Here is a 27313-nt window from a genome sequence, read left to right as displayed (position 1 = left end):
GGGGTGTGCTCTGTTTTGGATTACCAGCCAAGGTGAAGCTGTCAGCTGTGGTCTGCAGGCTGCAGCCGTCTGCTCTATCCAAGCTGGCTACAAAAAAGATGGAGGACACCACGTCGTTTTTTTTAATTATTTTTTTTTTGGCTAAATACAAGACTAAGCACCCTTTAGTGCCACATGAAAGTCACTAAAGGGTGCAAGATTACAAAATGCTGGGGAGTGGGACATTATACAGTCATATGAAAAAGTTTGGGCACCCCTATTAATGTTAACCTTTTTTCTTAATAACAATTTGGGTTTTTGCTATTTCAGTTTCATATATCTAATAACTGATGGACTGAGTAATATTTCTGGATTGAAATGAGGTTTATTGTACTAACAGAAAATGTGCAATCTGCATTTAAACAAAATTTGACCAGTGCAAAAGTATTGGCACCCTTATCAATTTTTTGATTTGAACACTCCTAACTACTTTTTACTGACTTACTAAAGCACTAAATTGGTTTTGTAACCTCATTGAGCTTTGAACTTCATAGGCAGGTGTATCCAATCATGAGAAAAGGTATTTAAGGTGGCCACTTGCAAGTTGTTCTCCTATTTGAATCTCCTATGAAGAGTGGCATCATGGGCTCCTCAAAACAACTCTCAAATCATCTGAAAACAAAGATTATTCAACATAGTTGTTCAGGGGAAGGATACAAAAAGTTGTCTCTGCGATTTAAACTGTCAGTTTCCACTGTGAGGAACATAGTAAGGAAATGGAAGAACACAGGTACAGTTCTTGTTAAGCCCAGAAGTGGCAGGCCGAGAAAAATATCAGAAAGGCAGAGAAGAAGAATGGTGAGAACAGTCAAGGACAATCCACAGACCACCTCCAAAGACCTGCAGCTTCATCTTGCTGCAGATGGTGTCAATGTGCATCAGTCAACAATACAGCGCACGTTGCACAAGAAGAAGCTGTATGGGAGAGTGATGCGAAAGAAGCCGTTTCTGCAAGCACGCCACAAACAGAGTCGCCTGAGGTATGTAAAAGCACATTTGGATAAGCCAGTTACATTTTGGAAGAAGGTCCTGTGGACTGATGAAACAAAGATTGAGTTGTTTGGTCATACAAAAAGGCGTTATGCATGGAGGCAAAAAACACGTCATTCCAAGAAAAGCACTTGCTACCCACAGTAAAATTAGGTGGAGGTTCCATCATGCTTTGGGGCTGTGTGGCCAATGCCAGCACCGGGAATCTTGTTACAGTTGAGGGTCGCATGGATTCAACTCGGTATCAGCAGATTCTTGACAATAATGTGCAAGAATCAGTGATGAAGTTGAAGTTACGCAGGGGATGGATATTTCAGCAAGACAATGATCCAAAATACCGCTCCAAATCTACTCAGGCATTCATGCAGAGGAACAATTACAATGTTCTGGAATGGCCATCCCAGTCCCCAGACCTGAATATCATTGAACATCTGTGGGATGATTTGAAGCGTGCGGTCCATGCTCGGCGACCATCAAACTTAACTGAACTGGAATTGTTTTGTAAACAGGAATGGTCAAATATACCTTCATCCAGGATCCAGGAACTCATTAAAAGCTACAGGAAGCGACTAGAGGCTGGGATTTCTGCAAAAAGAGGATCTACAAAATATTAATGTCACTTTTATGTTGAGGTGCCCATACTTTTGCACCGGTCAAATTTTGTTTAAATGCGGATTGCACATTTTCTGTTAGTACAATAAACCTCATTTCAATCCAGAAATATTACTCAGTCCATCAGTTATTAGATATATGAAACTGAAATAGCTGCTGCAAAACCCAAATTGTTATAAAGAAAAAAGGTTAACATTAATAGGGGTGCCCAAACTTTTTCATATGACTGTATGTCTTTCTAATCAATTATCTATTATCAATCTATCTATCTCTCTATCTATCTATCTATCCGTCTATCTGTTTATTTATTCATTCATTCATTCATTCATTCCTCTATTTATCCCTCTGTCTATCTATCTATATCTATCAATCTATTTATCTATCTAGCTGCTTCCGTGTTTTGCGGTCCGCAAAAAAACCCAGAAGGCACACGGATGCCACATGGTCCGTATACGAAACGAAACGGATGTCACACGGATGCATCCGTGAAAAAAACGGACCGTGTTTTGCGGCCCGCAAAAACGGAACGGTCATGTGAATGAGCCCTAATGGAGAGAACAATGAATCATGCAGTTAAAAGGCTTGACCAGGTAGGGAAAGAAGGGGTTTTTTTTCCCAAAAAACTGCATTTTCCTCATCCATGAGAGGTGACTACAACTCAGCCCAATTGATATAAATAGGAATGAGCTGCGATGCCAAACAAACCTCATGGACAGTTTTAGCATTATGACTGTTAAAAAAGAGACCCCTCTTTTTTGTGTTAGATAATACCTTGAATTGGATGAGAAAAACAGCGCCACACCTGACTTAAGGTCATGCCCGGTACTGCAGCTCAGCACCATGCAGTTTTCATGGTGACACTTCTCTGCGCCAGTCACTACATTAATGTCCCTGCTGTATATTCGCACAGTTACCGTCTTGGTCACGGCTTCTCCTCTTGGTACATACAATGTCCTGATACCAGTCAGCACCAGCAGGTGGAGAGGAAAGCGTATGGAGGGGCCTGGCCTGGGGTCCACAGGACTTTTATATTGTGCTCTAATCTGGGAACCCAAAATGTTTTGGGGATTGAATTAATATTGAGGGTTGAGTTTATTTTAGGAGCTTGGCCTCAGTTCTGGATGTGTATCGGAACTGGTTTTGGTCTGGATACTGTAATCCCCTCTCCTCTCCTCTCCCATCTCTCTTTTTACCATTTGTAGATGACGTCCAGGTAATTTCATATCCGTTTCCAGCTGCCGTAACGTCGGATTTGAAAAACAGATGAAGAATATTATTTTTTGGGAATATTGGGTCAGGGAGACTGTTTCCACAATATTTGCCGAGTAGCGGAGAGTCACGAGCGCTGCCGTTCCTCACCTGCAAATTGTCAAAAAGGGAAACACATTTATGATGGAATTAGGATGGAAATATCCAGATAAGCTCAGAAAAAATGGATCTCCGTTCACTTCTATGGGACTGACGGAACGGCTTCCTCCCTCTGTCTCATAGAGGTGAACACAATGATGGACATGAATGTACTAAGCTGCTACTTTCACATACAGGGGTCTTTGGGACCCCTGTTCTCAGACTTGGTGGCGGTTTCATAGGTATGATCCCCTGCAATCATACATTTACCACCTATCCTGGGAATGGGTGATAAGTGTACTTAAAGGGGTTGTCCATTACTTATACATTGATGGCCTGTCCTTTTGGATAGGTCATCAATGTCTGATCAGCGGGGGTCTGACATCCGGCTCCTCCGCCGATCAACTGGCTGGAAATGCTCCATTCCGGAGCTGCCCTGACTTCTGATAGTGGCTACTGCCGGGTGCTCTACATCCGCCTCCTATTGATTTGAATGGGAGGCAGATGTGCAGTACCCGGCAGCGGCTACTATCAGAAAACGGGGCAGCACTGGAACTGAACTTAACTGGCTGCCACTGCAGGCTCCGAGGACAGCTGATTGGCAGGGTGCGGCCAATCAGACATTGCTGACCTATCCTAAGAAGAGGCCATCAACGTAAAAGTACACACACGTTTTTATTACGTTTCACGGTTTTTAATGCACTTTTTCATGGGTTTTTACGTCATGGCGAGCTCAGGGGTTCAGGCCTTCTACCCCCACTGGATCTCCAACTGATGTTACAGCTGGGACCTGGCTCTCACTGCTAGGACTGGTGCCTTAGCCGCTCCCGGAAGTTTAACCCCCTAAATGCTGCAATTAATTATGATTGCAGCATTCAGGAGGCATGGAGAGGAATCGCTTATCTCTCCCTGGTGATCGCGTCCCTGTATTGTGATCACAGGGACTCGATCGCTGCCATGACAATCCCGGGTTACTGAGCTACGGATTGCCTCACAGACCATCCCGGATGCATGACGTGTGAGTGTTAGGGGTACTTTGCACGTTGCGACATCACTACTGCGATATCGTCGGGGTCAAATCGAAAGTGACGCACATCCGGCGCCGGTAATGATGTCGCAACGTGTAAAGCCTAGATGCGCCGATAAACGATAGCAAAAGCATCGTAAATCGGTGATCTGTGTAGTGTCGGTCATTTTCATAATGTCGCACCAATAGGAGATACGATGTTGTTCCTCGTTCCTGCGGCAGCGCACATCGCTGTATGTGACACCGCAGGAGCGAGGAACATCTCCTTTCCTGCCTCCACCGGCTATGCGGAAGGAAGGAGGTGGGCGGGATGTTTACATCTCCGCCCCTCCGCTTCTATTGGCCGCCTGCCGTGTGACGTCACTGTGACGCTGCACAACCCGCCCCCTTAGGAAGGAGGCGGGTCGCCGGCCAAAGCGACGTCACAGGGCAGGTAAGTGCGTGTGAAGCTGCCGTAGTGATAATGTTCGCTACGGCAGCTATCACAAGATATCGCATGTGTGACGGGGGCGGGACTATCGCGCTCAGCATCGCTACAATCGGCTAGCGATGTCGCAGCGTGCAAAGTACCCCTTAGTGCTGAGAGTGCATCACTGACAGATATAATCCACTGCAGTGATTGAGCACAAGCAGGAAAAAGCGCAGAAAGAATTAACACGCTGCTTTTTTTTCTGCAGACGAAATCTGCAAGTAAAAAATCTGCAACATGTGCGCATCAAATCAGGGTTCTCATAGACTTTGCTGGCATACGTTTTTACTTGCAGTATTGATTAAAATCTGCAAGAAAAAAACCCGCAGCAAAAATGCAGCATGGACACAGCCTCTGAGTCAAACTTTCGTCCGTGACAAAATACATATTGGAATATTATAGCAATAAACCCCCCAAACTGTCTCCAAACTCAATAATTCCCCCCGGAGCGTCTTACTTCTAGGTAATCAGGACATGAGCTGAGCGCTCGTAGGTGAAATGAGTGGAAGAAGAGCGATATTGTGTGGTTCTCCGGGGCTCTCAGGGATATATCACACTCCAGTCTGTTCGGGTAGCTCCCCGGCCAGTTGGGACTTTTTAGGTAACCAAATGACTGGTTGTATTCCCGGCTACAGTCTGGAAAGAGAAGAAAGGTCCATTATTCTGCAAAATGACCACATTGTGCAATACTCGAATATGAAATACTGACCCATAATGGACTTGAAAATGGCTAAAAACGGAATTCATTAGAAAAAGGAATGACACTTACTTGAGATCTGATATGTGAAGCTCAGCCCACTGCCGGCCACAAACTCCTGTGACTTAAAAGTTACAACAGCCGAGCGCCCATAGGAATAAAACTCCGGTATGTCAAATGCTTCACTGCCGCAATATCTATGGATCTGTCCGAGGTCTCCCTGCAGACAAAAGAGCGGAGCACAAGAGGAGTGAGGGAAAGCAGACGGGAAATGTTCACTAATTTTGGCAACACATTACTGTACTGATCCTGCGTTATAACCTGTATTATACTCCAGAGCTGCACTCACTATTCTGCTGCTGCAGTCACTGTGTACATACATTACATTACTTATCCTGTACTGATCCTGAGTTACCTCCTGTATTATACCCCAGAGCTGCACTCACTATTCTGCTGCTGCAGTCACTGTGTACATACATTACATTACTTATCCTAAGTTACATCCTGTATTATACTCCATATATATAAGATGTGACTGGACCCCCCCACTCACCTCCTGCTCCGCTCACCTGCCCCGCTCTCCTCCCCCTCTCACTTGCTCCGCTCACCTGCCCCTCTCTCCTCCCCCTCTCACTTGCTCCGCTCACCTGCCCCGCTCTCCTCCCCCTCTCACATGCTCCGCTCACCTCCCCCTGCTCACTTGTTCCGCTCACCTCCCCCCGCTCACTTGTTCCGCTCACCTCCCCCCGCTCACTTGTTCCGCTCACCTCCCCCCGCTCACTTGTTCCGCTCACCTCCCCCCGCTCACTTGTTCTGCTCACCTCCCCCCGCTCACTTGCTGCGCTCACCTCCCCCGCTCACTTGCTGCGCTCACCTCCCCCGCTCACCTCCCCCGCTCACTTGTTCCGCTCACCTCCCCCGCTCACTTGTTCCGCTCACCTCCCCTGCTCACTTGCTGCGCTCACCTCCCCCGCTCACTTGTTCCGCTCACTTGCTGCGCTCACCTCCCCCGCTCACTTACTCTGCTCACCTCCCCCGCTCACTTGCTCCGCTCACCTCCCCCGCTCACTTCTTCCGCTCACCTCCCCCGCTCACTTGTTCCGCTCACCTCCCCCGCTCACTTGTTCCGCTCACCTCCCCCGCTCACTTGTTCCGCTCACCTCCCCCACTCACTTGCTGCGCTCACCTCCCCCACTCACTTGCTGCGCTCACCTCCCCCACTCACTTGCTGCGCTCACTTTCTCCGCTCACCTCCCCCGCTCACTTGCTCCGCTCACCTGTCATGCTCACTTGCTCCCCTCACCTCCCCTGCTCACCACCCAATGTATAGGTAAGCAGAGCAGCATTAACCCTTAGCTTTAGATTGGCTTCTTATGAGAAAATTGCCCTTCTGGATATAAATCAGTCTTACCACGGGTGAGTCCATAACCTCCAGGTAGTTACTGGCGCAGTCTAGCCCGGCCTGGAGGTGGAAGGACTGAATCTTCACTTTCACATTCTCGGTCTCCGGAGAGTCGATGCTCCAGGTACAGCTTGTGAATGGTGGGTAGGAATTTGGATAATTTGGTGATGTTGCAGTGGTCTTGGACGATGTTGCATTGTAGACCCCGCCACACAATACTGTAATGGGAACATCAGGGTCAGGACACTTACATTGTACCTGTCGCACTCTGTTGTCTGTTCTGTGCTGATGTGTCTGAAGGTCACCGCCGCCCTCTAGGTAAGGTGCGATGATCGCAAGAAACAGAATAGATTTCTCAACCCATATCTTCTGCTTTTATAGATTACAAGAAAGCTTGATATTAAACATAGTCTGTCAGCACTGTATGACTGTGCAAACCTAGCACAGGCCTCTGTGCACCCCTGGCCCAGCCGCGCCATCCAGTGCAGCATTCAATCTACCTCTTTTCCATTTATTTCCACCCACCTCTTTGATTGACAGCTCTGGAGAGTGGAGATAGATGGAAAACAAGTAAGTGGGAAGGTGCGCTGAGTTGTTCTGCCGCTGCACGGTGCACTGAGCTCCTGTGCTTGGTTTGAACAGTCATTTATGCTGTCATGTTGACAGTGCTGCAGCAAATAACTGGCAGATGATGGCATAAGCACTGATTGGCTGCAAAACCTATTTACGTGATGTCAGCGCTGCAGACAATGATGGACATCGGCAGCAGCAAAGACTCAGCGCTGGACCTGGTGAGGGTGAGTAAAGCACCATTTTTTTGTTCTTTTAAAACAAATCAAAGCCAAAAGGAAAGGGATTTTCCTAAAACCAAAAAAAGTAAGTTGAGCTGTAGTAACTAGAGCTGATGCTATTAAAAGGGTTGGGTGGAAGTCTGACTCCCGGGACCCCCACCAATCTCGAGAACCAGGCTCTGAAATGCCCTATTAGAACAGGAGCTGTGGCCACGGATGATGCTACTGGACTGGCCCTTTAGTACCCCCTTTAAGGGAAGGGGCGCAACAATAGTGTTTTCTACTCATGTTGCTAGTAAGTGGCAAGATCCCAAGGGTAAAGACCGGCAATGAAAGAAAACAGGTGGGTAAACCTGGCACCATAAATGGAGGGTGGTTTATCTATGAAGCCCCCTCTCTTATGCACACCCCTATAGTGATAATGTGGCTCATGGCAGACGTCTTACGGCACAAACCTGGTGGACTAGAACAATACTCACAATCGGTCGTTATATACGTGGCATTGAAGCCGGCCAGCTCCACCGTCATGTCGCTGAGGAACCAAACTGTGAGAAGGTTTCTGCTGGAGACAAACTGTGCCGGAACAGCAGAGCCGCAAAACGTTCCCTGTAATCTGCTATTAGTGCTGGCGCCATCAAATATCTGAAATGAGAGATATGAATCATAAGGGTCGGGATAAGACTGTGCATTCATCTCCATATACAGTGGCATGCAAAAGTATGCACACCCCTGGTCAAAATTACTGTTAATGTGAACAGTTGAGCAAATTGAAGATGAAATTATCTCAAAAAGGCAAAAAGTTAAAGATGATACATTTCCTTTGTATTTTAGGCAAAAAAAAACAAAACACAAATATCACAGCTTTATAAAACCCCAATGTCAACAATAATGTCCAAAAATAACTTCCTATGACAATTGTATGTTCACACTATTAGGGTAAGGTATTATGAGGACCATCACAATATGTATTCAAAAGTAGTGGTCACTGTTGTGAATACATTTTCCAGTTTGGGGCTCCCTCTTGTGGTCAGTGCTGGCGGTGCAGTTGACTTGTGGAATGAGAGTCACACACCTGTGGAGGACTGGCAATCAGGCATTTCAGACTGGGACTATATAACTGAGTAGTTTTCTCCCGTTACTTGCCGGCGCTCAATTGATTTCCAGTGTGTTAAGGACATTCTGAAACCAGCCCTGCTCTCTACCAGAACTCCTCTCAGATAAGTGGTCTTTGTACCTTTGCTTATTGTTTCCACTTTCTTGTTGTTTTTTCTGCTTTGATACTATGGCTTGATTTCTATTTTGCCTGTGTGGAGTTACTGGTGGAAGTGGATCATACCCTGCTGGGAGTGTCTGTATATTTAGCTCCATGATGCTGCAATGTGTTGTGTTTGCCATGCTTGGTATTAAATTCAGTCCCTCATCTATATTAGTGTTTTTAGATCCCAGTAATATTAGAGTACTGATATAGTCGGGGAGAGGCCGTGTGGCCACAGGGTTTTTCCATGTCAGGCGTGCTGAGATTTTTTAGGGTTTTTACAGCTGCAGACAGTGCTCTTTCATATCCTTTCCTATAAAGATAGTTTGGGCCTCATCTTTGCTGAAACCTGATTTCTAGCTTTGTATTGTGTTTTCCTATATCACCATAGTCTTTACATGTGGGGGGCTAGCTATATCTTTGGGGATTGCTCCGAGGCAGATTAGCTTTTCTTATATTTCTATCTGTAAGAATATTTAGTTCTCTGGCTGTGTCAAGACGACTAGGTCATCGTAGGCTCATCCCACGGCTACTTCTAGTTGTGTGTCAGGATTAGGTCTGCAGTCCGTTAAGGTTCTAGCCACTCTGGTTACTTTTTGGGTTTCCGCATTTTTTGATCCTCCTCGGTCCCTGAATCATAACAGTTCACTATGACCATATATTGTGTAATAGCTAACTAGGTCTAGTATTAAATATACACAGGGGAAAATGTGCAAATTGATTATAAAGTGCATCTGTAGTTTTATCTGAGAATGTTGTGATGACCATAACCGGTTATGTGTCCCTCCACCGCAATGCACGTTTCACCAAGCTTCTTCAGGGAGTGCCCCCTGATGAAGCTTGGTGAAACAACATATTGTGAAGGTCTTCATAATATAGCACTGTATGCATTATCATTCAATGCACACACTCATATGGAGTTATGTGTCTTAAATTTGATTTAGCAGTGCACATCGTTGCATCTACTACTGATCCAGTTTACCTATTTATTCTAATAGTCTCCTATGTGTCCCTCATTACAGGCACTGCTTTTTATTTTAACAGTTTTTAATTTCTACTGAGCTAATAAAGACTTTTTTTTTAAATATTGTTCGCCACATTTTATTTACACCTTACCTTACCTTAATGGTATGTTAATTTATAAAAACCCAGACAACTCAAACCTTGTGTCAAAAAACAGCAGCCATGAGTTCTAAGCCGCTGCCTAGCACTCTGATAATGAAAATGGTGACGGCCCACAAAGCAGGACAAGGTTATAAGAAGATAGCAAAGCGTTTTCAAGTTGTTCTTTCTTCAGTTCAAAATGTAATTAAGAAATGGTGGTTACCAGGAACAGTGGAGGTCAAGATAAGGTCTGGAAGGCCAGGCAAAATTTCTGTGAGAGCTGCTTGTAAGATTGCTAGAGAGGCAAATCAGAACCTCTGTGTGACTGCAAAAGACATTCAGGAAGATTTAGCAGACTCTGGAGTTGTGGCACATTGTTCTATTGTTCAGAGATACCTGCACTAATATGGCCTTCATGGAAGAGTCATCAGAAGAAAACCTCTCCTGCGTCCTCACCATAAAATTCAGCATCAGAAGTATGCAAAAAACATCTAAAAAAGCCTGATGCATTTTGGAAACAAGGTTAAAATAGAACTCTTAGGCCACAATGCTCAAAGGTATGTTTGGAGAAAAAAAGGCACAGAGTTTCAGGAAAAGAATATCGCACCAACTATTAAGCATGGAGGTGGATCAATCATGCTTTGGGGTTGTGTTGCAGCCAATGGCAAGGGGAACATTTCATGGGTGCAGGAAAGAATGGATTCAATGAAATTTCAATGAATTCTTGATGCAAACATAACACCATGTGTAAAAATGCTGAGGTAGAAAAGAGGATGGCTTGTACAAATGGATAATGATACTAAACTCATGTCTAAATTCACAATAGACTACCTCAAAAGGCACAAGCGGAAGGTTTCGCAATGGCCCTCACAGTCCCCTGACCTGAACATCATTGAAAATTTGCGGCTAGACCTCAAAAAAGCAGTGCATGCAAGACTAGCCAGGAATCTCACAGAACTGGAAGACGTCTCCAAGGAAGAGCAGTGCATGCAAGATGAGCCAGGAATCTGACAGAACTGGAAGACGTCTCCAAGGAAGAGCAGTGCATGCAAAACGAGCCAGGAATCTCACAGAACTGGAAGATTTTTCCAAGGAAGAGCAGTGCATGCAAGATGAGCCAGGGATCTCACAAAACTGGAAGACGAGCCAGGAATCTCACAGAACTGGAAGACTTTTCCAAGGAAGAGCAGTGCATGCAAGACGACCCAGGAATCTCACAGAACTGGAAAACATCTCCAAGGAAGAGCAGTGCATGCAAAACGAGCCAGGAATCTCACAGAACTGGAAGACATCTCCAAGGAAGAGCAGTGCATGCAAAACGAGCCAGGAATCTCACAGAACTGGAAGACATCTCCAAGGAAGAGCAGTGTATGCAAAACGAGCCAGGAATCTCACAGAACTGGAAGACGTCTCCAAGGAAGAGTAGTGCATGCAAGATGAGCCAGGAATCTCACAGAACTGGAAGACGTCTCCAAGGAAGTATTGATGAAAAGCCCTCAAACAAAAACTGAAAGAATCTTATCTGCTACAAAAAAAACATTTAAAAGCTGTGAGACTTGCCAAGGGGGGTGCTACTAGGTGCTATGCATGCAGGGTGCCTAAACTTTTGCATCAGCCTATCTTCCTTTTTGTTAATTTAAAAATGTAAAATATTAAAAAAATATATATAATTTGCCTAAAATAGCTAATCCCCTGCAGAAAAAGGAGTAGACGTTTTGTGTCTTTCTGAAGGAGTTACTAATGTGTACGGTCAATTCTACGCCTATAATGTGGATGGGATATGAATGGAAGAAAACATGGCGTCACCTTGTATGTTATGTGTCTGGGACGTGCTAAGGTGATAACTAACATTACATTATATCTTCTGTTCTTACTTTGACAAAATCATATCTGCACGTTCCCAAGAAGTGCGCCTCCAAAACGAACGAGCTGAACGTCAGCGTTATCTGCTTGTTAATAGGGGCGACGATGTTCCAGACGCAGTGCAGGTTTTTGTCATATTTCCCATCACCATTCGAGTCTGGAGAACCAAAGCGGCCGGTGGCGTCAGTCAGGTAACCGCCACATCCTTGTCCTGGTCCTAAGGAACAAAAACATAGAGAAATTGTGATAATGGATGAAAACAAGACACTGCGATCGATTGTAAACAGCGGGTTACAAAGATTCGTGGTGACGCCAGGTGGATCCCAAAAAAGAGTTGCACCTTTTCCACAAAAATAAATAGTTCCTGAAGGGTCAATTTTTAATTCTTGCGCTTTTGTATTGTCCAATCCTAATTCTCAGAGCCACCACGTGAGAAATATTATCTTTTTTTACCTTTATGGTGTATGTTGTAAAAGATAAATACAGTAGTTTCTATTTTAATATATTGGACTTATATTTAAAAAAAAAATAATAAAAAAACAACAATTTTGTAATGGCTGAAGGCTAATTGAAAAACTAAAAACAAAACTCATTTAACCTAACTGCAGCCCATCGTTTTACAAAGTACCAAGTCCCGTGAAGGTCATTTTTATATTTGTCCAGCAGGGGGCACTGCAATGCAACAAAACATCCAAACTACTACAATACAAGGACATTATTCTGCAGTGGTTATTATTGGTAGTGATGAGCGAGCACTAAAATGCCTCAGTGCTTGTTATTAAAATCGAAAAGTCAATGGGAAACTTGAGCATTTTTCCAGAAGACTCTAACATGAGGGATGGGGAAGCAGGGAAATCGCTGATATGGATGGAAACAGCATGGGGAAGATTCCTGGACTCCCAGGTCGCTGCTGGGATCTCAATAAATAAATAATTAATTTAATTTAATAATCTGGCTTGAGGTTCTCCCCCCATTTTTGAGAACCATCCAAGGTAATGCAGACAGATGGGGGCTGGTATTATCAGGCTGGGAAGGTCCATGGTTATTGCCCCCCCCAGCCTAAAAATACCAGCCCGCAGTCGCCCCATAAGTGGCACATCACATTAGAGTCACCAATTCTGGAGCTTTGCCCGGCTCTTTCCGATTGCTCTATTATGGTGGCAAATGGGGTAATATTTTTGGGGGTTGATGACAGCTGGCATCAAGCCCAGAGGTTAGTAATAAAGAGGTGTCTGAAACCCCCATTACTAACCCAGTAATAAAAAAAAACACAGACACAGGAAAAAATTGTTTATTTGAATAAATAGTCCCTAAAATATCCCTCATTCACAGATTAATGTTCCTACAAAGCTCCTCCATCGTAGTCCACGTTCCCCGAATGCAGTTCCTTCGACTATGAATAGCCGTAAAGTACAGCTATTTACAGGTGCCAGGTAGTGATGACAACTATCATGAGAGCCACCGGGCCGTGCAAGACCCGGTGATGATGCTGATGAGAGTTGTCACTACCCGGGCTTGTAAGTAAGTGTACTTTACTGCTATTGACAGTCACAGGAACTGCACTCAGGGAACGTGGACTACGATGAAGGAGCTTTGTGAGAAATTTTTTTTATCATAAAATGGTGAATGAGGGATATTGTCGGGGACTCTATTCAAATAAACAATTTTTTCCTGTGTGGTTTTTATTTTTACTTACTGTGCAAATAATGGGGTGTCTGATAGACACCTCTGCATTGCTAACCCCTGGGCTTGATGCCAGCTGACACTACACAGCTGACATCAATTACCCCGATTGCCACCACATCAGGGCAATCGGGAGGAGCCGGTCAAAGAACCAGAATTGGTGCATCTAATGGATGTTAGATGCACCAATTCTGTGCTGGGACAGGAGCATGTAAAGACAAACAGGTGAAACCAAAACTATCACACAGCATGCTCACAGAGAGAAAACAAACAAGTGATAAGGAGAAAAACTAAAACAGGGAAAAAATAACTAGACAGCAGTAGGAATTCCACAGCACACCAAGCAACAAGCAGTAAATCACCAGCCTGGAAAACAACAGCACACAAACTGGTGTAGCAGAAAGCTATAGTCGGCATAGGAAATCAAATTCCTCCATCTTAAAAATTCCCTGTGATAGGTCTCCTGCAACATATCATCCAAAAGGTAACTAGCAGGCTAGTAGAAATGAACTCCTGCTAGACCGACCATTAATGAGCACACAGCTGGTCGACACCCGAGCCTATCTGTGCAACTCAGAAGCACCAAAGTATAGTGAGGAGTGTCAGTCTGTAGTCTGAACGCCGTCTGATGCTGCTGGCATGCCCACACCGGGGCCATGGGGGTTACTCGTCACCGGGCCGGTGTAAAAGAGGGATGGATGTCACAGCGGCCTGGCCCGGTTCCATGACCCCGGCAGTGTCAATAAATGGAAGGAAGGAGAATATTTACAGGGGAGAGAGTTTTTATTTGTGACGTCACTTGTGGTATGTGGCCAATTTAGGGGCCGCCGCTGCGTGAGGGGTCCGCTGGGGCAGTTGATAGTGCAACTCAGTTGGTACAGCTCTCCACAGGCAGAGCTCAAGCCCCAGGGATGTTGGAAGTAGTAGTCTCCGCTGCCGTGCAGGAAGGCGAGGATGGGGCCGCGGGAAGGACTAGAGGGCACAGGGGTTGTAGAGTGCGGAGCTCCGCCGTTATGGGCTCCAGCCGATCCTGGGTAGTTCGGAGGACAAGGCTGGTGCTCCTTCTGTGTGTCCTTCCTTTTGGTAGTCCCTCCACCCCAGTGCCTGGTTAGTGGAATGGGTCACGGGTGCCTGCTGCATTCCCCGCAAACCCAGGGATCTCCCTTCTTCCTAAGAACCCGGGTCGAGCCGCTCTCCCTGTTCTGTGCTTTCTCCTTGTTCATCAGTGTCCGACCCCTGGGTCTGACGTTCTACTTTCCTCCTCTCCTCTGTTCTGTGTCTGTACAGAGTCTTTACAGTGTTCCTTCTGCGTAAGTGTGCACCTGACTTTTCCCGATGATGCCCCACCCCCGGGTAAGCTCGACTAGTGGACAGGAGGTCCCATACCTTGTGATGGCCACCCCCAGCATCCTAGCCTAACCCAGTCCCGGTGAAAGAGTGAATGCACTGAGTGTTGTATGGTTATAGTGGTTACCTGTGATGACCTCCTCCATACCTGGGATGGATATTACACCTCGGCCGAGGTGCAGTACCCTGTGGCGACTGAAGCCTCAGACAGTCGGCGAGTTTACAGTACAACACCCTGTAACAGTTTCCTTGTGATATATGACTTGTATAGCTTTAAATAGTCGAGATTTGGGTATTTTAGTATTTTTTTTTATTATTGTGTTTTTTGTCTACCTTTTTTGGCCAATTTTTCTATGTTATTTTTATACAGTGTGCTTTAGAGCCTTACAGAATTATCTTGTAACTTGGACAGATAACGGCCCTCATGATCTGTATCTTCATAGCTGGGTCCAAGAGAGTCAGCGCCATTATCGAATTGAGGCAATATTGGCAAAGAGTGGAAGACAAAGAGAGGGGCCAGGAGGCCTAGTTGTGCTCAAACCACCTGTATCTCGTAAGAAATAACCAACTACATACCTAATGTCTGCCTGTAGGAAACTCTCCAGCCTCTACCACCATCACTACCATCAGTGAAAAAGACCAGGTACAGGTTGTTGCTTAAACTTCGTATAACTGGAGGTAGGACGTTCCCACAGAACGTGCCGAGATGTCCACCATAGATGTTTGATCCATCGTAGACCGAAACATAGTCACGGGAACAGGAACTTGACTCCTCCAAGTCAAACTCATTGAATCTGTAATCAATTAAGATCTATAATTATCAAATATATAAAGTTCTAAAAGCCCACAGAAGTCCCCAAAATAGAAGACATAATGCATTTAGCCTATATCCTTCCACCGAGTTTTCCTGCTGTCGGCCTCCTTGGATCCTTGCTGCTGCAGGGTTATGGATGAACCGGCTCCGTGGCTGGGAGCATTCTGCCACCACTGTCATGAGATTATGGATGATATTTCATTATATCAAGGTGATAACCCTGGAGCGTGTGGGATCCACAGAGGTCGGTGGCAGAGGAATAGGGCAGAATTATAAAATACATGGTTTTGTGGTGGTCAGAAACGCAACATAAAAATCCAAATAAATTCTCATCCTACTTCAGTTCAATGATGCGGTTTTCTTCTACGGTGATGAGATAGGTGCAGTTCATGTTGTTGTGGTAGTTAGTGATTGAATGCATCGGGCTCCGTAAGATGCCAGAGGTTCTGTTATATGTTCCTCCGCAAGCTGAAATAGAGTAATAATGGACAAATTCTAAGTAAAGATGATCAAAGACCAGAGACATCAACCAGGCCACTACCCGACCTCCTCAAAGAACACATCAAAGCAAAAATAACTAGTAAGCAGTGTTGATCATGTAAGAGCACATTTTTGAATATGAAAATAATGGTATGGCTATGTATATCCATACAAAAAAAAAACAATTATACCTTTTGTAGAGATTGAATGTGACAATCATGAAAAATCTAGTGTGGGAGCTGTAGCGCCGGCGTCTCTGCAGAGATGCCGACTTACTCACTGCCCCAGCCAGGTCTCATCCTTCCCCGCACTCCACCGGCCATCTACGTATGTTGCTGTCTCCTTCCCGTCCCGGCCCTGTACATGCTGCACAGATTCCAGAGAGTGCACCTAAGACGCCAGCGTGCCACTTCCTGGAAATGTCTTTCAGGCTACAGCTCTACAGCTGAGAGGCACTATGTATTTAAGGCACCCTTTCATTTGGGGAGGTGCCTTGGCCACTCCTCTAGATAGCTAGTCTCCAGCCCACTACCTAGCTAGTTGTCAGATCCTGAGCTCCTGTCCCGTTTTCCCTATGTCTACAGGACCTGCCTTGCCATACCAGTATATCCCTGCCGTGCCCACTATACCTGTCCGTACCCCCCTGTCCAGCCTTCCTCAGTCATCCCGCCTGTACCTGAATCAGTCACCTGTCATGGGGGTCAGCTGACACATTCCCGATCACTGGCCTGGGAATGGTACCTGGCGTCTGCCTCGTGGTGGGCGCTTAGTTAAGTCTCTCCCACTAAGGGGTAAGCCCAGGTTTCTCCTGTGGGCCAGTGGGACCACTAATCCCGCTCACTGTCCCTACACTGGCCGCGAGTGTTACAGGAGCCATATGCAAAACAGGGTAAGAGTGCACTAGGGCGTGTCCCTGCACCTGGAAGAAGCAAATCAAGTACACGGACACGCCCCCAGAGCACTTCACCCTGATTTGCATATGGCCTTTACACCACATTTCTCATGATTGGCACGTCTGTTTTGTATAAAAAAGGTATCATTTTTTTTGTAAGAACAAGCTAGTGCTCAGTCATACCACAAACTCCATATTTAAAAAGGTGTTGACATGTTCCTTTTAATTTTTTTCAGACTGAGAAAGTGATGATGGTGGGTGGAAAATTGACTGGAGACACTCACAGTACATTCTGTAGGTTGCCATAAATCCGTGCATGGTTATGTTAGAGTTTGTATAGAAATTGATGGACATTGTTCCTCTGCTGCTGACCGGTACAGGCAGGGTGTTTCCGCAGAGGGTCGCCAATAAGCTTCCAAAAGTTGACACGCCGCTGAATATTTTCACCCCATCTTTATTACAGGATGTGCTGGCTGCAAAATGATGATCAGTTATAATTATATTTATTTTGGTGCCAGAGTTAGTTGTTGCATTTCTACCAACTCCACGACTTTTCGGACCTGTATTTGCGAGAACAGAATCCATTTTGTATTTAAAGAAACGATCTTGTCTTATAACTGAATGATGTCATAGGGTTGATGGGCGGGGAAGTTTCACACTTCCATTCATGCTCCTACTGCTCTTATTAGTGAATAGTTCAGAAGAGTTATTTCTTTGTTTGAGGTACTATATTGGTACATAGTTCAAGGGAGTTATTTCTTTGTTTGAGGTACTATATAAGTTGGTCATATGATGTAATAAAGCTGAAACACAAAGCGTGTGTGCTGTATTGATTTCCCGAGCACTCGTAAAACAAATCTTATTAATTTGGAGTTCCAGAAGCATAAAAGGAGTGTATTTCGCTCACATGTGTATAAAGGCAAACAGAGGATTTCTCTACATAATCGTCGTGGTTGTGGGTCTGCAGATACTCACCCTCAATTTCCAAAGTAAGGAAGGTAAGGGCGATGAACATGTTGTCATTGGCGTGGATGGTATAATTGCAGTTTAGATTGTTCTCGTATTTATTGGGATAATTTAATGAAACAATCCGCCCGCTCGGCTTTGTGAAGTTTGCGCCGCATCCTGCAAGACAAAATCATTAAAGTCGCAAATATCTGTGAAAACAAGCATCGAATAAACTGATGGCAGAAAATAATGCAACCAATGAGGGTTTGTAACTGCTGTGATCATTGGCAGTAACATAGGGCAGCTTCCCACCAAATGGTTATTATTGGTAAATTCTAATGATATGTCGCTAATTTCTATGATGAAAAAGCACTATAAATAGTTATTCTTTACTGACTTTTTCACTGTAAATACAGGTGGTCATCATTTCCATACATCTTGCTGACATGTGCTCGGCTCAGTGACAAGACTATGTTATTATTCTTGTATTAGCTTTTTATTACACTCATTCTCGTGTTTCTGCTTTTCATTATCTCTGATCTCTATGATCCTCCTACCAAAGCGCACATAAAACATCCACACTAGTACACGTAAAGATCCAAATTTTGAGATTGGCTTGAGATGGAACTATAAAACCTTGAATCCTTTTAATAATGATTAATAGAAGATTGATAAAGCCTACCCTTATTGTATAAAATTTAGAAAGATGTTTATAAAGCCTATCCTTATTGTATAAAATATAGAAAGATGTTTGGAGTTTGATGGAAAATGCCCTTCTGACCTTGTTTATGGACACTTTTTTGGATTGTTACGTACTGCTGTTGAAGTTGGTCATGAAGCCGTTTCCTGGGTTGTCTTGCGATTGGAAGGTTAATTTCACAATATTACCAGGAGAGATGATAGGGCTGGGGACGGTATTTCCACAGGCTGTTAACAACCGGACCTCGTCTGTCTCTTCAGTACCGCTCCACACCTAAACAAGGTCACAGGGAGAATCACGTTTTCAAAACGTTGTTAAGGCTACTTTCACACATCCGGATTTTTGCTCTGCGGCACAATACGGCGTTCTGCAGAAAAACCGCAACCGGCTTTAGTAACGCCGGTTGCGGTTTTTTTTGCATAGACTTACATTAGTGCCGTATTGTGCCGCAGGGGCTTGCGTTCGGTCCGGTTTTTGCCACATGCGGCAGATTTAGCCGATGCCGCGGCCGGATCGAACGTTCCCTGCAACGTTTTTTGCTCCGGCAAAAAACACCGCATCGGCCGCTGCGGCGCATTTTTCAATGCATACCTATGGAGGCCGGATGCGGCGCGATGCGGAAAAAACCGCATCCGCTCGCCGCATGCGTTTTTTTTAAACTGCGCATGCTCAGTAGCATGCCGCAACCGGAAAAAAACGGACGGGCCGCATGTAAAAACTTATGCAAAGGATGCGGTGTTTTCGCCGCATCCGTTGCATAGTTTTCACAGCCGGATTGAGCCGCAGTGCTCAAACCGGATGTGTGAAAGTAGCCTAACTCTTTAGGTTAATTGTATAACATACCAAAATCTATACCACTTATCAGAGACACTGAGGCTCAGGAGTCTTTAATTATACACTACAGATAGAGTTCCTACCCTCTGTCGGCATAGGTGAAAGCATCAAGACATATTACCTTCTAGACAATGGTGTAAGATGAGGTTTGTGGACCTCAATACAAAATCTGCCCTTAGTTCTAATGGTTCTTTAATAGTTTCAGTCCTTTTACATGGACCAAAGGTCCATTTTAACAACCCCTTATAAGATGGTGACCGGCTATATTGTGAATGACCGGTATGTATCACAGGGGTGGTTGTGTTCTGGGATGTAAGTTGGAATGTCTACTCTGGTAACTGTAGTGACACAAAACTTATTAAGGTAGTCACAGGGCCAGGTTTACGGATAGCTGGACAGATGGGCGGGTCTGGCTATCCATATACCTCCACCCATAGTTGTGTGTCATATGTTTTAATGGTGTCTGTTTGTTTGACACATGGTCATTCAGTCAGAAGTAAAGATAAGCGAACCAGTGGAGGTTCGGTTCGCTGGAAACAAACTAACCGAACCCCTACGTGACCAAACCTTGCCCAAGATGGTTCGGAATTACTGATTGGCACTTTGAGTCACACCCACATACAGACAGCCATAAGTAGATCACTTTCGGTAAGGGTGAGCAAGCCTTTTCAAACTTTTTTTTTGTTACACACTACATCCGATCATGCTGCTGTTACCCCCAGAGCAAGACGTTCAAACACTGCAAGTGGCTCGCACAGGGCTGAGCACCGAGCGTACCTGAGCACAGCGTTGCTCGCGTGAGTTAGGTTTGTATGTAAAGCATCTGAACTCCGAGCACAAGCCCTGTTTTATTAAGTTGGTGTTCGCTTCAAAAACTGAACCTCAAGTTTGCTCATCTCTAGTCAGAAGGAGCCTCTAAGAGAGGTGTGGAGCACCGGCCATAATCCAAGTGAAAAGGGGTGTGTGCACTGACCAGGGTCAGTGAGTGGAGTCTGAGGTTTCTCCAGTGGGATACTACTGACTGATACTACGGATCTGCTGACCCAAACTCAACAGCCTCATCTTGACTACCAGCTTTTGCGTTGTGGTCCATACTGAAATTGTGATTCATGGGTGTCTGATTTCTGGGCAGAAGGATCAGCCAACTATGGAGGTTGTCACTACCTCTAGTAGAGTCTGATAGAGAGGGTGAGGCAGGGACTGAAAAACCTTTTTCTGCTCAGAGGGCCACACAGTTACATTGAATTACTTTCAAAGGCCACAATAAAATGTACAGAGGTAATAATTCCCATCCCATCATTTATGGTATATCATTTGCCTTTTCTATACATCTATCATAAGGTGGGGTGGTGGCAGTTCTGGGACTCCATAACAGTTGTAGATTAAAGGTTCCCTTCCGTTAGTTAATCCAGAGAAAACGACACAATGTGGCTACATTTGTGTGTGACCGGCCCCATGGGGTCCTGGGGAATACTCGTCACCAAATCGGTGAGGGTCAGGAATGTCATGTGTGGCCCTGCCCAGTTTTGTGACCCCGTCGGTGTCAATAAAAGGGATGGGCGATAGGATGATGAAGGGAGGTTGAGAATGGAGTTGAGGATGTTGGGAGTAGTTGTCTCGTGACGCCACCTGGGGTGTGTGGTCAGGGATTAGCCGCCGCTGCGGTTGCTGTCCTCTGGGGCGGATGGTGCCGTAGCTCGGATGGTTCGGCTCCCCACAGGTAGAGCCAGGCCCCAGGGGAGGAGGATGGTGGTGGTAGTGGCCGTTGGCGTCGAAGAGCGGGGCGCCGGCAATAACCGTACGACACAGGGGGCTGTGGTCAAAGTTCTTTTTACTCACAGTACTGTCGTCACCCTTGGAGTGTCGGTTTCCGCCGTGATGGGCCCCAGCTGATCCCGGATGATTCAGAGTCCACCACCAGTATTGTGGAGTGTGAGACCTTCCTTCCTTGCGCTCTGTAGTGTGGATCCCTGTGGCGTGAAGCTACTTGGGGACCCCTGCATTGGTAATTAAGTTCCTGTACTGTTCGCAGGCAGCGCAAATCAAATTTGGGCCCGACCGTAGTCTTGATTCCTGACTCTTTATGCTGCTGTGCCCCGGAACCTTTGTGGTGGGCAATGGGACATGAAATCCCCCTTCCCGGCAGATTCTGATGGCGCAACGTGGACTGCACGCCACCCTAGGACTCTGCATCCTGTCTGCCGTGGTGCTGAGGGAGCTATTGAGCTCTACTTCCAGATACCGTGCTGCTCCTGTGTCTCACCAACTTTACTGGGCGTCTCCTGCTTCTTCCAGTCGGGCCGGTCCCGGCCAAGGAAGCTTTGAAGCACTCCCCTCAGTGGCTGTATTCTTCTGTGTCACAGACTATTCCGAGGTAAAAGTCTGTGTGTTCTCTAACTTCCCTCATGCTGCCCCCACCTTCCTGATGACTCACTAGTGCTGGGGAAGTCCCATTGCTATGGTGACCGCCTCTAGCCCAGTTCCCGTGGGAAAACACCTAAAGTGTGTGTTGTGTAAGTGATGAACATCAGTGTTTAACCTCTTCCTTACCTAGGATGAGTACTTCACCTTAAGTGAGATGCAATACCCTGTGGCGACTGAAGCCTCAGGGGCACCACATGTGCATCTGTCACGGGTGTGTCAAGGATGACAGACAGTCATGTGGTTTCTAGCAATAGAAGGTCACAGCATTTGGCTGCTCAAATTGTTCCCTGACTTTATATTGTTCCTCATGTTAGTATTTATTGTACTAGGTAGCTTTCCTGCTGAATATTCATCTATTCCCCTTTTGGACCCAAAAAAAAAGCTTGACTTCCACCCATCTGCTGATCATCAGTATTCTCTTGATGCTTAAATACTCCCTTTTTCCCTTTACTGGTGCTGGTGATATTATTCAGTTCATTCTACCTCTGGTTGCAAGCAGGTGGCTCGCTGTCATCTATAGTATTGTTGCTGAAGCTTTGCTGAACTCCTGCCTGAGTCATCTGTGGATACATACTGTAGTTCATACTTTTTCTCCAGTGTGTCCCCCTTGTGTCTTCCTTTAGCGTTTAATGGGGTTGACAGAGCTCATCCCACCCATTCCCTATTTAGGGCCCAGCACTAGGGATACCTAGGGTCAGGTATCCAGCTCGGCGCATAGGTGCGGAATCTATTTAGGGTGGTGAGGGTCCCCAGGGACCAGCAATAGGTTTGGTCAGGGGTCACCATGTTCCCCTTCTCTAGACTCAGGAGTTCCCTTATCTTTCCCAGCTCGCTTGGTACTTCCCCGTACCTAGTATGACAGCATCTGTATCCATTGTAGTTTTTGCAAGTTATAGAATTGGTATTTCACATCTGATTCATCTCATTTCCTCCTGTAGATACTTCCATAAATGATGACATCCTAGCAATATGGCGCATATTGCTAGGATATGTAAGTCAGAACTTAGACCTGTATAAAATTATGTTAACGGTAGTGATGCATCATAACGACCAGTCACCAGGCCACAGGATAGATGAGAATTTGATGATCGCTAATGACAGTAGCTGGGACCCCACAAATCTCGAGAATGGGGCTTTGGTGCCTTCTGTTAAATGTAGTAATCATCCCATTGTGTATGGGACTGATGGAGAGAGCAGAGCGCTTTGCTCTTCAATCTGTCAGTCCCATAGACAGTGAGCATACAGGGACTTCAGATCCCTTCTCTTAAGATAGGCGCGGTCACAGGGGTCATAATCCTAGAAATCTACAACTAATCACATAAAAGATTGGTTCTGACCTTCACAAAGCTTCTCTCACATCGCCCGCTGCTATCTGGAATATTGAAGTTTTCATGGAAATCCAGTTCAAAATGGCTGCTCTCCTGGGTCTGAATGGTCCATGTGCACCTGCTGTTGACGGGGAAATTTAGAGGCCAACCTAGAGATTTAATATGACCACTGTCTGCATGGATGTAGCCACCACACCCTGGAAATATACAAGAAAAAATAACAGAATAGTAACGATGATCACTATTGTGAGTATAGGTGGAGAATTATATACAAGAAACTAAGGGGTTAGTCCTAGCAACCCTAACCCTGTCCATATGCCGTATGGACATCATAAAGGTAAGGGTCCTCCTCTATAGTTCCAGTTGTCCTCTGGGGCTCCTGATTATGCAGAAATGACCTATACTTGTATACTGTTACGTCACCATCGGAGTCCGTTCCAGCGACTTCTGCTCCGATCGCCAGGCGACGCCGCGTTCCTGCCGTGGATGGTGCTGGTGATGGGAGAGGAGTCGATGCCAGCGGCACCGGTGGGCGCAGGCTCCAATCATCCACTGGGCTGGGTTATCTTGGGATCTGCAGTACCGCTGGCTGACTGTGGGTGGCGTGTATCTTCCAGCTGAAGTTGCCAGCGTTCAGCTACAGCCAATGGGAAGACACCACACCCTTCTTAGTTCCCCTCCTGTCTGCTGACCTCTGCCAGAGATAGTTCTGATTTCCTGGCTCCTGGTCCGCCCTATTCTGTTTGGTGATTCCTGTGTGCTGACGTCTGAGTGTTTTGTGACTACCCTGCTGCCTGCTGTTTTTGTACCTCGCTGCCCGATCCGGATTTGACCTCTTCTCCGTTTTCTGATTACGTCCTTGCCATCCGATTCTGTCCCTGTTCTGCTATTCCTGGTTTGACCCTGCCTGATGACTACTCTCATCGGACTGCAGCCTTCCACAGGTAGTGATCTCCAGGGCCCTGTGTAATTCCAAATCCCTGTATAGGGTTAAAGGGTTTAAGGGATCTGGGGGTCCTGCTTGGTGAGTGGCTTCCCTCTAGCCTATCCATTACATCCCATCTGAGTCTGTTGATCCAGGCAGGCGTTACATATACATGAGAATGGTGGCCATTACAGGAGGGATGACTAGAAGGTTGTGGCCATCCTCCCTGTCCTTTTGGGTCGTGCGAAAATCAGCTGCTTGACTGGAGTCCAGAGAATGAGATCAGATGATCACACTGTTTGCCCAATTTTGTCACCACTTTACAAAGTGTTCTTGGTTGGCACTTAACCCCAAAATATTTCCCCCGGTCGGAGAACATGGACCATGTAAGGAAGTGATACCCACCTAGTGAGTCTGAGGTCCAGTTGGCATAGAAGCCTCCTCCATTCATTGAATGGTCAGCATTGAAAATGACTAATAGGGTGTTAGATCCGGACTGTACGGTTCCCGGGGACGTAGTGCCGCAGTATTGTCCTATGATGGGGGATCCGGGCCAAGCTCCGTTCACGAGTGTGACTGAATCCCAGCGGCAGACGGCATGATACTCCAGGTCGAAATGTGCAAAGGAAAGCTAGAAATGGAGAGAACGTGTTATGTTTCACATCCACGGCACAAAGCGATGACATGATACCAACCTGCAAGAAAACCTGCAAAAGGAGCAAAGGAACTTTTTGAAGTTTTTACATATATTAGGTTTACTTTATGATTCTGACAATATGGCGTTTCTGAAGCATGAGCACCAGAGAAGGGTCATTTTTATGTAATGGGCATATTTATGAATGCTTTCAATCAAATTCTTAAAAGTTTTCAATGTTATATAGGTCTAAGTTGTATGGAGGAGCAATATGGCACCCCCCAAAAAAGTCTATGGGCCTATATTGTACCCCATAAGTTTCTGGTTTCTGGCAATAGAAGGTCGTAGCATTTTGCTGCTCAGAATGCTCCCTGACTTTCCATTGTTTCTGCTGTCAGTATTCTTTGGTATAGGGAGCTTTCCTGCTGGATTCCATCTCTCCCCCATTAGGACCCAGCAGAAGCTCGCCTCCCACACAGCTGCTGATTATCAGTATTCTCTTAGTGCTTATATACCCCTTAATTCCTTGGACTGGTGCTTGTGATAATATTCAGTTAATTCTAGATCTGGTTGCAAGCAGGTGGCTTGTTCTCCTCTGTGTTATTGTTGCTGAAAACTTGGCTGAACTTTTACCCTAGTCATCTGTGGATAAGTATTTCATAGTTTCCTCCTGTGTGTCCTTGTGTCTTTTATAATGTTTAGTAGCGTTGACAAAGAGCTCATCCCACCCGTTCCCTATTTAGGGTCCAGCACTAGGGATACCTAGGGTCAGGTATCCGGCTCGGCGCATAGGTACAGAAACTATCTAGGGTGGTGAGGGACCCCAGGGACCAGCAGTAGGTTTGGTCAGGAGTCAACATCTTTCCCTTCCCTAGACACAGGGTTTCCCTTCCGTTTCGTCATTCGCTTGGTACTTCTCCGTACATACCATGACAATAAGGCTCCGATGGTCTATGGACTCCATGCACATGGTACCAACATATTTGGATTATTTGCGATTTGGATAGGCTGGGGTTAGTCCATTCAGCTGAGAACTGAGCTCAGGTCGCCTACAGAAGGATGTCCACTACAGTAGTGCTCATGCTCAGTGACTTATCTCTCTTTTAGGATTTGATCTTAACTTCTAAGACTGTTTTAGAAAAGACTCACAGTAATGATGTCTCCTTCTGGGGCCTCCAGGAGCCAGGCACAATGGCTGAGAGCTGGGTACTGTTCCGGGAAGTTGGGACTAGCGACAACTCCAGACTCCCCACTCTGTACTCCGCCACAACCTACGGCATAAAATAAACTATTATTATAGAGAATATGTCACCAGGCACTTACTACCTAATCTGAGAGCAGCAAGATGTTGGGGAAAAGACCCTGAATCCAGCAATGTGTCACTTACTGGGCTGTTTGCTGTAGTTTTCATAAAATCATTGTTTTATCAGGAGGAGATTATCACTAAATCTTCTGCCAGGTAGTCCAATCACTCCCCCAACAGTGATTAGCAGCTTTCTGCCTATGTACATTGTACAGATAAAGCTGAGGTGTGGGTGGGGTTATACAGGGCTCAGCATTCAGAGAACAGACAGAAGTACAGGAGAGAAAACCGAAGCTGCTGCGAGCAGTAAAGTAAGTGACACATCTCTGGAATCAGGGTCTCTGCCTGAGAATCATGCTGCTCTTAGATGGGGCTGCAAAAACCTGGTGACAAGATTTCCTTTAATATTCAGAAATGTCTAAATACACAAGGTTGACCTTTTGGCAGACAGGTTTGGATTTGGAACAAGTGTAATATATCCCTACTGACCTGTATCACAAGAGCGCTACCAAAACTTAGAGGTTCTCCCCTTTCAGGAAACTCTCCTTTATGGGGGACGGTAGCTATAAAGATAGCAAATCGAGTATTACTTACACTCCCCAAGGTCCAGCGCCAAGTCTTCCCACCAGTATCTGTTTAAAAAGCTGTCGGGGTTATGTCAGCGCTGCAGCCAATCAGTGAGCTGTACTATGTAGACGGCATGTACCGCTCAGTGCTGCTAATCTCACTGATGGGCTGCAGCGCTGTTATGTCACATTGCATACAAAAAAGGAGAAAAGAAGGTATGTACACAAAAAGGGATCAGCTGAAAAATAGATATTTTTATAGAAGCTGCAAAAAGCCACAAAACACTATTAAATACAATGAAAAAGGCACAAAAAAAACAAGCATCAAAATAAATAAATGATCCCAATATATATATATATGTATGTATGTATGTATGTATGTATGTATGTATGTATGTATGTATGTATATATATATATATATATATATATATATATATATATATATATATATTTAGTCCCTTGGGAATGATATAACTGATAGCAAATACTGAGCTAGCACCACAAATAATATGCAATGTGCAAACAGTCCAATAAGTCCCCACATTAAGGAAACATTAAGATGTAGATGTCCACCTGAGGGTTAATTGGGATATTGTAAACGTCATACAAAATAAGAACATTTAACAGCCTAAGAAAAAGGAGAGCTGTATGAGTAATACACAAAGTAATAGCAGCTAAAGATCCCCTACTAGCACAACAAATGCAAGAATATCAGCTTTTAAAGTACCGTATACCATACAAGAGAGAGAGAGGACCATGCTGATCATAAGAGCTTACACTCTACAGGAGAGAGACAGAAGACAAGACTGTCTGTAGCGCCTCTGAAACCATCAGGGTG

At 45.4% G+C, this 27313-nt stretch overlaps 1 protein-coding gene across 2 annotated transcripts in view; it reads right to left on the bottom strand.

Moving 5' to 3' along the window:
* CUBN (cubilin) overlaps positions 1–27313 on the bottom strand; it is a 299203-nt gene that overhangs the window by 5518 nt on the left and 266372 nt on the right. For both annotated transcript variants that reach the window (XM_075315595.1, XM_075315596.1), the window contains 14 exons: positions 25755–25876; positions 24377–24602; positions 23056–23243; positions 18577–18733; positions 17788–17937; positions 17097–17285; positions 15779–15908; positions 15203–15420; positions 11608–11813; positions 7854–8016; positions 6593–6801; positions 5254–5401; positions 4942–5120; positions 2835–3000 (listed from right to left, as the gene is read on the bottom strand). In XM_075315595.1, coding sequence (XP_075171710.1) covers positions 2835–3000; positions 4942–5120; positions 5254–5401; positions 6593–6801; positions 7854–8016; positions 11608–11813; positions 15203–15420; positions 15779–15908; positions 17097–17285; positions 17788–17937; positions 18577–18733; positions 23056–23243; positions 24377–24602; positions 25755–25876 — 2451 coding nt within the window. The remainder of the gene's footprint in view (positions 1–2834; positions 3001–4941; positions 5121–5253; positions 5402–6592; positions 6802–7853; positions 8017–11607; positions 11814–15202; positions 15421–15778; positions 15909–17096; positions 17286–17787; positions 17938–18576; positions 18734–23055; positions 23244–24376; positions 24603–25754; positions 25877–27313) is intronic.

This window comes from Anomaloglossus baeobatrachus, chromosome 6, assembly GCF_048569485.1.
Source record: "Anomaloglossus baeobatrachus isolate aAnoBae1 chromosome 6, aAnoBae1.hap1, whole genome shotgun sequence".
In the NCBI taxonomy this organism is placed as follows: Eukaryota; Metazoa; Chordata; class Amphibia; order Anura; family Aromobatidae; genus Anomaloglossus; species Anomaloglossus baeobatrachus.
Note: the sequence above shows the minus strand (reverse complement) of the source record. Positions and strands in the feature narration are given on the sequence as shown.